Source organism: Alligator sinensis, unplaced genomic scaffold (genome assembly GCF_000455745.1).
Source record: "Alligator sinensis unplaced genomic scaffold, ASM45574v1 scaffold319_1, whole genome shotgun sequence".
NCBI lineage: Eukaryota > Metazoa > Chordata > Crocodylia > Alligatoridae > Alligator > Alligator sinensis.
Window position 1 is genome coordinate 181702 of NW_005842375.1, and position 11403 is coordinate 193104.

At 39.4% G+C, this 11403-nt stretch overlaps 1 protein-coding gene across 1 annotated transcript in view; it reads left to right on the top strand.

Moving 5' to 3' along the window:
- RCN2 (reticulocalbin 2) overlaps positions 1-8964 on the top strand; it is a gene marked incomplete at its 5' end in the record, with an annotated part of 31273 nt that extends 22309 nt beyond the window's left edge. The window contains 3 exons of the mRNA XM_006029379.3: positions 817-913; positions 4427-4569; positions 8120-8964. Coding sequence (XP_006029441.2) covers positions 817-913; positions 4427-4569; positions 8120-8272 — 393 coding nt within the window. The remainder of the gene's footprint in view (positions 1-816; positions 914-4426; positions 4570-8119) is intronic.
- Positions 8965-11403: the final 2439 nt, after the last annotated feature.

Genomic DNA, 11403 nt, shown 5'->3' on the forward strand with positions numbered 1-11403 from the left:
GTGGGCTAGATCCAAAATGGAGTGTTCACAAGTGTGATCTGGCATGCTGGCCCTCTCCCATGCCCTAGATCCAGCTGCGGAGCCATCCCACACTGGAAGTTGCAGTGATTAATGCTGCAACTGCTCCCCTGCACTGCCAAATTTCCAGACCTATGGGGAACCCTTCCAGCTGAGTGACATGACCCCACAGGCCAGAGGTTGAGCAATACTGTTCTAATAGAACCTTTCAATTTTAGTACCCTGGTGCTGCAGAGCCAGCCACAAGAGGGAGCATAAAGCAAACTTTACATCCATATGTGCTGACCTGACTGCTGATATTCAGCAAACAAGGAATGATACAACTACGCAAGTGGGCATGCTGGCTTCAGCTGCACTGGAAAATAAAGTGCCAAAAGCGGAGTATGAAATAAGAAAGTCTTTTAAAAATAAAAGATATGGGAGGCAACAGAGAAAGGAAATGGTAGCCAAGTGTCACTCTGCATATGGGTTTTTTTTTTTTATTTTGCAGGTATCTATATAGTTTTGAAGCAAATTCCAGGATTCCAAATCCATGCATCCCTCTGGGATTTGATTACAGTAAAATTTGATTACTTAAAGTCAAATATGCAGTATGGAAATGAAGAATGGACTCCTTTCTGCTTCATTCTTGCACCACTTTACACAAGAAGCAGAAGTCCTGGTTTGAAAGCAGTAATATATTCCATGTTCTGAGCACTTATTTTATTCCTTTAGACCTGCACTTTCACTTAAGTGAATACTGCTAAGTTTTGACCAACACCAACTAATGTTTGTTTTACATGTATGTGCACCCAAAAGGAATTTGTCATTCAGGAGGCTTTAGAAGAACATGACAAAAATGGTGATGGATTTGTAAGTCTGGAAGAGTTTCTGGGTGACTACAGAAAAGATCCAAGTAAGTATAAGGGATGGAGGGACAGGGTGAAAAGAAGCTTTGAGTTTTCTATAACGTTTATGGTTTGAGAGGTTTTACACTTACAATCAAAGAAAACCTACACAAGTCTTTGGGTGGCCCTAACATACTTTTTTTGAAATCACAGGACAGACAAACGGAGCATAGCTGAACATTTCTTTTCTCCCATATTTTCTGTATGTATTTGTCAGTTGTTGGGATATAGCCCATTCCACTGTTTCCTTTTAATGGTATGAGAAAAGAACTATTGTTCCTGACACTGCAGGAAGATGAACTACATTCCTAGTGTCATGTTTCACTTGGCTGCAGTTCAGTTTATTTGAACACAGCTTGGAAGCTAGTCAACAATAATTCAAGGTCAACCCTTGTTCCTTGATCTGTATCACCTGGGAAGACTGATGGCAGCCCCGGCTTCCACCACTGTACAACCCATCATTAAGGTTTAATGATACATAATTGGGGGGGGGGCGTGGAATGGATGTTCACATACCAAACATTAAGAGCCCATCTTTATCTGCTGCTGTGAGGGGTTGTCCTTCCCTAATCTTGCTTCCAGTTGTAGTGTTCTGTTTCCTGATAAATCACATTTAATGTGCAATCGTGCTAGCTACCTGACAGGTTATAAGAACACAAACACTTGAACTACTGGTCTCTGAGTTGCTGCAGGAAAGGTGAAAAAAGACCCTCTGCCAGTCTGTCAGTGTGGAGAAATTCTTTCCAGCCCCCAAAAGACAATGAGAATGATGCTCACCATGAGCTCCTGAAATATATAACTACTTAAAGCTAATGGGGTGAAGAAAGTGAGAGTTCCTGGATGTAGAGCAGTGTTGCAAGCGAAAGGAAAGATTTGACTTATAAGGAAATGTGGGGGTAATGAGTTTCTGTTTGCTCCCCTTCCATCCAGCCCAGCACCTAGGGATTTTTCTCCCTACTTCCCCTTCTTCAAGTCAACAAAGAAGGGCTGGGGCTGCAGACAATCTTTAAAGGGTTTCCTTTTTCTTGCAGACCTCAATAGAGCCTCCTCCCCCTCTAAGGCTGTGGGGGACAAGTAGAATATCTGATGCTTCCACAGAGTATAAAGGAAAAGAAACATGAGGTTTGAAAATCAAATCTTGGCAACTGGGACTTGAAAGCAGCTATAAAACCTGTAACTGCTACTTGAACTCTTAAGGGTTAGTTTTCACATAGAGGATGTCCCTGAATATTCAGAAAAACTGATTGATACAAACTATAGGGGAGGGGACTGTTTAATAATTACAGCCTTCCCCACACAAGAGTTGATTTCTGTAGCATCCCACTGTGATGCAAGTTTGACAGTGGCAGCAAAGGTTGGAGAACTCCAACAAGATCCTGTTTGGATGCAGATATCTTTGTTAATAAAGAACAAGAGACCTTGCTTTCTTTACAAGAGAAACATAGTTGTTTCTAAAGAGAGTTCCTTTTTTTAATCAGTCTTCTGTGTGATGTCAGCTAGTATTTTTTTTTTTTTTTTTTTTACTAGTTCCATATGGTTTAGGATGTCTCAATCTGAGTTAATCCTTCAGAGTAACGTTTTCAGTGGGAAAAACTGGTTTGACAAATAACTTTTTAAACTATTGAAGAGGCAGAGAAGGGTCATTGTACTTGGGGATGTGAATGGTTAAACAATTAAATGTTCATATATTGATAACCAGTAATACTTTACTGGTTATCATTTAACATGGAGTGGGGAGCAGTCCTGTGAGAGGGTGTGTGGGGGGAGAAGGGAAGCAGCGCCATGCCTCTGGAGGCAGCAGGGCAGGCAGGAGTGAGGGAGGGGAAGAGGAAGGAGTGGGGACTAGTACCTGGTGCAGTGGGGGAGCTGCAAGGGACCTATCCTTGTGGCAGCACAACCCCAGCCCCTTCCCCACCATCCACCCTAAGGTGCATGTGCAACTATTGCCAGCAACAAGCTGGGCCAGGGCTCCACAGCCCCCAGTGCAGCCACTTGCAGCCTCCCAGCTGCCTGCCACAGCTGGCCTGGCCTCTCGGCAGGCACCTGCCACAGAGCCCCGGCTGTTCATGGCAGGGAGCCTGCAAGCAGTTTTACTGGGGTCTGCAGAGCCCTGGCCCAGCTCATTACCAGCGGCAGGTGCATATGTGCCTCTGGGTGGACAGCTTGAAAGGGGCCAGGGCTGCACTGCCACAGGAAGGATAGGGCCTCTCTCGGCTCCCCTGCCATCCATCAAGAGGTGTGCTCACACCTTCCACTGGCAACGAGCTGGGTTGGGGTTCTTCAGACCCCCATGCAGCCGCTTGCAGCCCTGGCCCCCAGGCAGCTTTGTGCTGGTGGCAGCAGCAGGCAAGGGGCTTTCCTAGCTCATTGCTGCTGCCTGTGGCTTCACAGGAACTATGGTGGGGGCTCACCACTGCTGCCTGTAGCCAGCTCTAGTCCCCAGGCACCTGCACACTGGTGGCAGCAGCAGGCAAGGGGCTTTCTCAGCCTGCATCTGCTGCTGACATGCAACTGGCTGGGGGCTGGGACCAGCTGCAGGCAGCAGCAGTGGGCCCTGCCACAGCCCCACAAAGCCACAGGCAGCAGCAGCAGTTCAGGGCCTGGAAAATGAGTGAATACAGGTGGGAGCCAGTTCCCAGTAGATGCACGTTATCACTTAACCATTTAACTGATCACATTGGGGGATTTTAAATGGGTACTTAATTGTTATTTACATCCCTAATTGTACTGGTGTTAGCTTTCAGACAGAAATGGAATGGCTAAGTTGATAGTACAGTAGACCCCCGTTTTACATGTATTCAACTTTGTTACCTGTGTCTCGCATTTACACAAATTAATATTAACACCCAAGCAGAAAAATACACCCAAGACGCACATTATTCACATATATATGTGAGCGCCTTGCAAGATGCACAGACTGAGTCAAATGGAGTTACACGCAGCTTGGGTTCCCAAGCAGGATTCTGGAGGCTCACTCAGTCTCAGTGTCGCCATTGTAGCAGCATATGTTTACTATATGTTTTTGTAACATAATAAATAAAGTATTGGTTGAAAAAGTTTTTATTTTAGTACCTTTGGTGTCATAAATGTGAGATCTAAGGAATGCAACCCCTTACTTTTCTATTATTTCCTATGGGAAAATTCACCTCGAGTCACACGAATTCGACATACACGAGGTTTCTTATGAATGTAATATATGCATAAGTCAGGAGTCTATTGTAGCCCTTAATTTTTACTCTTTCTGATTATTTTTTTTATGTCATGCATTAATGTAGCCTCTGCTCTAAGTTCTGTCTTCATCCATAGGAATTTTGAGCAGTTGTGGTAAGAATGGTCTGTAATACTTGCCTTACTCTAAAAGAATAGGTGTCTTTTGTTTTATTTGGGAAGGGTTGTTTTGTTTTTGTATTTTATTTCTTTAGTTGACACTTCCTAAATTTAAATCTAGTCATATTTCTATTAGGGGAAAAATGAACATCCATGTTGCAAAGGTTTTTAATTTGTCAATACTGTTTGTTTAGCGGCAAAAGAAGATCCCGAATGGATACTCGTTGAGAAGGATCGATTTGTGAATGACTATGACAAAGATAATGATGGAAAACTCAACCCTCAGGAACTGCTGACTTGGGTAGTACCTAATAATCAGGGTATTGCTGAAGAGGAGGTATGCATTTCGAGTTCATGGCTACTGTGTAGACTTAATATAACTCAATTAAAAATTGTGGACTACTATAACATACATACTCATCCAAATACACATTCATCCTATTTAGTCTATCAAAAAACTGTAATACAGCTTGGCAAGCAATGAAATCACTTAATAGATTTTCCCATAACTTTTTCTAAAAGCTCTTGGGTTTCAGTTTAAAATGTGCATGCCATGTAGTGCAGCAGTTGGAATTTTTATGAACTATTTGAATGTTGGTCAAAGCACAAAAATCATACAGTTGCATTCTTCAAGGTAAATAAGTCTGTTGAGCTTGATGGACAGATACAGTGCTGTAAGCAAATTGTTATAACTCTATAAAATAAGAGGGATAAAATGAACCAATGAAATAGACTAATCAGAGCCTGTTACATTCTTGCAGCTGATAGAATTTCATTAGCTCTTTTGACAACAGAATTTGTTACCCTTCATGTATCTGGTTTATCCAGATACAACCATTTAGATCTTGGCTAAGCAAAGAAACTAGTATTTGCATAAATCAAAGCCGGATCCAAATATTCCATAATTTAAAAACCAGTAATGCAAAATTAAAATAAATAAATCCATTGATTCTGACAGTATGCCATACCAACTATCTTTTGAATAGATTTCTCTCAGCTGCTTCCTAGCAGACAACTGAAGTCTCTTCTCTACTTTTTGATTTCCTCCTCCCCTCAGTGGAAAAAATAGAAAAATAATGCTATTGTTGAGTACAGCAAACAGTTTCTCCCTCTCTGCCAGGAATTTTCTGGTAATTGATATGAAGTGACTTCCTTTGAATACATTGCAGGGAAGAATATGCCTCACTTCTACACTTAAGTTACCTACTGTTCTCACTTTAAGAGCACACAACTTGTGCCAGGGAGCTGAGTTACCTTTTAACATTTTTGTTATACTGTCATCAGCAACAAAGCTGAAAAGCAGGAGCCCAACGTTGGCTCTCCGTATGACAAGTCTTTATGAGGTTAAGTTGCAGAACGATACATTTCTTACATATGAGCCCACTGAATCTTTGCTAGCAGGGTATCCCAGCCTTCTGATATTTCTACCACAGACCTGACTTTATAAGCCACTTACAGTCTTAGTTTAAGATAGTATGGTTCTTGCTAAATAACTGTTTTTGCCTCTTTCTCTATGCTTTCCTTAAGCCCTGCATTATCCTGTAATGTTTCAATAATTCTTTGGTTGTTCCCTTGATTTTTTAGCCAATAAATCAAATGGTTTTGCAAGGCCATATGATTGTGCAGGCTGACTTCTGACAGAGATTTCAGTCACTTTTTTCCATAGTGATGTTTGTTAAAAAGCACATTGTGGTGCTTTTCCACAGTGAAGGGTTTGCTGAGAGCCTACATGTTGAAGGAAAAAGTGACATTAACTTGGACATTGGATGCTTGGAAGTTGTCAAAATGAACCTACAAACACTGCAAGTGACTTCTTTTGCTTTTGTCTGTTGCTTGAGCACTAAATTACCCCAAAAAACTCTCATTTAATTTCCTTAGGGTAATGGCTCAATTGATTAGCACATCTAGAGACTGGTATGCATTTACCAGAATTTGCCTTCAGTATTGTAAGACTTTGCCTCTAAAAAGTGTGGTGGTCTTAATTTTTTTTTTAATTTTTGTTCATTGACCTTAGTAGCTATCATTTTCTTAAATCTTCTGTAGGGGTATAATTATGTACATTTACTTTAAAATCACAGAATGATTTAAGTCATGTTGAGACAAACCAAGAAATGCAGATTTACAACACTTCTCCAGTCGGTGTTATAGCAAATGTGGATAGTCTTCATAATAATAATGTAGTATGAAGTAATACTCCAGTATTTATCCCAGGAAGAGAATAGGTATGACATTTCCAAAAAGATCAAAGTGCAAGAAAAATGCTGTATTAGGTTATAATTATTTGTCTTTGTGAAATGCTGCTTAGCAGAACTAGTTTGCCTTTAATGAGAGCTGCTTAATAATTTACTGTAAGATGTGCATCTAGTATCATTTTGGTACTGCTGAACTTACTCATATTTTACTATTTAAGTGAATGAGGATCATTATCATAAGTGACCTGAGAAATATCTGGTGCACTTGCTGAGGATGTGGCTGGTGTTTTCTATTATAGTGTGACCATTTAAAGCACTTTCAGACAAGTGTGTGCTCTGTAGAAGAAAAGGGAAATGCTGAAAAGTGTTAACGTAATAGCTGAATCTGAATTTCAAAGTTCAGCAGGTTGTAGAGCTTTTAGAACTTTTTGTTGATCATAAATACAGAAAGATATCCTACAGAATATAGAATAAAGAATATCCGGTTTCAGATCTGTACCTGTATCTCTTTAAAGTACACAGCTAATTTAAAATGCCTATGGGTGGAGAGATGAGTCTTAAAAATGTAAGTTTACTCCTGTGTTTTGGCTTTAAACAGAATCTCTTGTTTTGGTCAAAATTTATTAAAGAAAATATGCAAATGTGAGGGCCACTAGCATTAGCTTTTAGCATTAAGGATTTTCAAGGCTAAAATCAGGTGACCTAAAAAGATACGCTGTATAGATGAGAGCTGTTACAAATTTATTCTGGTAGACATGTGACATACTGACCAAATAATTAAACTTCCTGTGCAAGAGGAAATTCATTAAGAGTATACATAACTGAGGCCCAGAGCAGTTCAAATCCTGGATGAGACCTCACACAAAGGCTGCTATTTTGGCCAGCAAGCAGGAAAATGAACCAGAGGCCTTTAGAATAAAGGCTGCTTGCAGACATTAAAAAAAATAATAAAGCAGTGCTTTACTTTAAACTCGGCACACTCCCACACTGAATCCAGCACACGCCCACAAGAAGCAGCATGTTAGTTGGACCCGCTTGCCTGATGTCTGTACAGATCAGGTGCTTTAGTGGGGCTTTTTTGGCACTTTTATCTAATAACTGATTGAATTAGCTCTAGCTAAAAGCACTAAAAAGCCCCGCTGAAGCACCTGATTTATACAGACACTGAAGAGCCGGGTCGAAGTAATGCACACTGCTGCGTTTCCTAAAGCGCATGTTTGGTTTGGGGCTTTTTAAATCTGCAAGCAGCCAAAAAGTACAGGTACCTACAGACTGAGCTAAAGAACCAGGCTGTAGCTGCAAGACAGGAACAACTTGCGTGTCCCTTTGTGGGCTGGATGCAGAAGGGATGCCTACTGCACACAAGCACTTTGCTTAGATTTATTCATTCATTCTTTCACTATATTTGCTGAGAAACATCTTCTGCTCTCCTAACAAAGCTAGTGCTTGAGCCTGTTTGATGTCAGTCATGTGCTAGAGAATTGATGAATTTTGGAAATGCAGCACTGACTTTATTTCAAACCAGAAAGAAGGAAAACAGAACTTGAGAAAATAAGCCCATGTAAAATCTTAATTAGTGAATTAAGTGACAGTGTAATGGCAAGAATTTGACAAGTCTGTGCCAAAGAGCATATTCACACATGTTAGTGTTTATTTACTGTATAAAACACACTTGTGTTCCATTTATTTTTAAAGGCACTTCATCTAATAGAAGAAATGGATTTGAATGATGATAAAAAGCTCTCCGAGGCAGAGATTCTTGAGAACCAGGACTTGTTTCTTACCAGCGAAGCCACAGATTATGGCAGGCAGCTTCATGATGAACGTTTCTACCATGAAGAACTTTAGTTTATTCATCTGTGATCTGCTTTGCCTTCTTTCTGTCCCTCCTTAAGAATGCTCAATGTTAAGATATAGTATAAGCTTTACTTTGTGTGATTATAATATACTAATGTTTGTGTAGATATTTTGCATTCTAAATTTACTGAAATGCTCTCACACTTCCTTGTCCTTTTTTCAGCCTTCAAAACTAATATTTACAATATTTATTTCTCTATTTCCAGTATTATTTGTTTCATAGTTTTTGAAAACATTCCTAGAACCTATATGCTTGGGACCTGTATAGTGAAGAGTTGTGCAATGGTACGTGAAGAATGAAGAATCTAATTGGATTCTGAAAAAAGCAAAATGTGTGTAATAAGTGAGAGAGTTACCAATAATGTAGTTTCGTTTATTTAAGCAGTATAGTGTTTTTCAGAATATGGAGAACAAGAGCAATGTTTAAATTTAGTATTTAAGTATGATATCTTATCACCTTTGGAGGAACATTCAGAAGGTTTAGTACCTCGATTGTTTAAGAGGTTTCATCTTATTTTTAAATGGTTTCTATAAAGGTTTTATTGCGATTTATAAAACCTGATATTTTTGAATCTATACAGGCACAGTAATTTTTAATGTATAATTCTACAACATTAGAGGTATGTAATGGTATTTTACATGGTTAAAACTCTTAATTTGTTGAATTAAAATGTTCAGTCCTATATCTTTTTATTGTTATGTTTATTCCTAGTCTTAGGCCACCCAAAGCAATTACTGTAGACTGAACTGGACATGGCACTATATTTATAAAGGGATAGTGTGATAGGTTTCTTATCTAGTTGAGTGCTAGTCTGTCTATTAAATTTAAAGAAAAATGGAGTATTTTGTGGGTTACAGTACGCCAAATGTTGGTCCGTTCTTCAATTCTGTGTCAGTTATGAAACGCTTGAAATTATGATAATAGTAGAAATAAGAGCGTATATGTAACCTTCTAAACCAGTGGTCTCCACCCTGTTTATGGTGAAGATCACTTTTTGTAAGTAAAGGGCACGCCAGGATCTACTGCCCTGCCCCACCCTCCTGAGAAGCTGCCCGGGCTCTGACCCCACTCGCCCAGCCCGGCCCGGGCAGCAAGGGGGCTTGGCTCAGCCCAGCCATGTGCGTCCTGCCGCTCCCAGTCCATGGAGCTTCTGACAGACTGAGATAGACTGTCAGAGGCTCCACGATCAACCAGTCAATCGAGATTGACTACTATTCTAAACAGTAGAGCTCTGAGCCATCCCTGAGACCAGGCAGCATTGTTAGGCATTAATACATTGAACATGATGCAATGGAAGATACAAGAATTGCTAATCAAGAACATTTAACACTTTTTCTGAACAAAGCCTGATATTTGTGGAATGTTGGCAATATATTTTTATTAAAATGGAATGTGGATGAAAAGGATTGTGCACAAAACACTGACTCTACAATAATACTAGCACACTGTTTTAGGTGACCTAATAGCTTGATTAAAATAGAACAAGGATGCTCAAATAATAGTACTTGTTGAGTAAGTGTTAATTTGAAATGGAAATTAAAGAATAAGTGCTAAAATGCTACATACTACCATCCCTTCTGGCTCTTACAAACAGAGTAATATAGAATCCTGCATCCTTTAGAAAGTCATTTATATTTATTTGAATGCATGTTCAATACATTTTGAAAGAGAGAGCATCTAAGATGTATTAGAGAAGCAATACCTAGGAACTGCACCCTTGTTATACTTTACCCAGTGATGTGTCTTTTCTCTGCAGTCATCTCTTCTGAATTGCAGAGTAAAAATGTACACAGTTGCTTAGGCTGCAAACAGATGTCACTTTTGCACCACTATAAACATTTTTATGGTGGCACAGAGCAAAACCAAACAGACATCCATGCCCTTTATTGTGTCACAGATGCCCAAATTTGTGGCTGTGAACAAAAAGGTAGTATTAATTTGTGCTGCTATCTTGCAGCAGGTGTCTGTGTATTTTATGATGGAAGAAGGCAGACAGCATAGAGTTGCAGGAACCCTGCAGAGGAATTCCAGGGTTGCTCTTCTGTGTTGGGACAGGAGCATGGACAAAACTTTAGGACCTTAGCTCTCTATTCACTAGCTAGAAAGTATCACTGAAACCAGCAAGAGTATAGAAAGGTTATAGCAATCCTAATGAAATACCAAGCTCAGAGCATAGAAGCCATATATTTCACTGTCTGTGCAAGAGGACCAATTTCTTGCAACTCATTTTAACCTTTTTGTAAGCTAATAACTTTAGACAGTATTAGTTCTACTGCTGCCCCAAGCCAGGTTCGAAAAGTGTAGTGCTTCAGGATTTTCATCCCAATAAAATAATTTTATGAGCAACAAAAAGCAAACCATGTAATTATGCCTGTTAGAGTTGATGAAATGGGTAATTCAGAAATGCAAGACTCAGACGGTCATTAATGGATTGGCATCCAGTCGACTGTTTTAATTCCTTTTTCTATAACCTGTAGAAAATTATTGCAGACTTTTATTTTTCTAATATGCTTGTTAAAGCTGGGCTTTATTCATTAGGACTGAACCACTAATATCACTTTGTCTCAAATTAATCCATTTCCCATTAGTCTGATCAGAATTATGCCCTTATAGGTCCTCTTAGCAATTAAGCTTCATTTGAGAAGGAATTGTCCTACATGGTGATCTACAAATACAATTGAGCCATGATTATCCAAATATCCAGGGATAGGTGGGAAGACACTAGTTTAACAAGTGAGAACATTTTCAGTGCCATTAATATTTGGAGGAACATGACTCCGTTTCATGTGATGGCATGCTAGATAATCATTACTGAGAAGAGAAAACTGAAAGAATGGAACAAAATTGTATGTCTTAAGTAAAGAAACTCTACATTACTAATTCAGGTACAATTCATGGTTGGCTTCTAGTTTTAGTCAAAAAGCACAGACACTTGGAATTATAAAAGCATTTTTTCCTGTAGTAAAGATTGCATTCCTTATTTTGTTTATGGCCCTTGTAACTAAGAGTGATACATTTTGCAGTATAATGAGGCAAAAGATTCCACTTTAGTTGTTCACCAGTAACCACTGCTTGGGTAACAACTTGGAAGAACAAAAAATTCACATTAAGTTTTAGGATC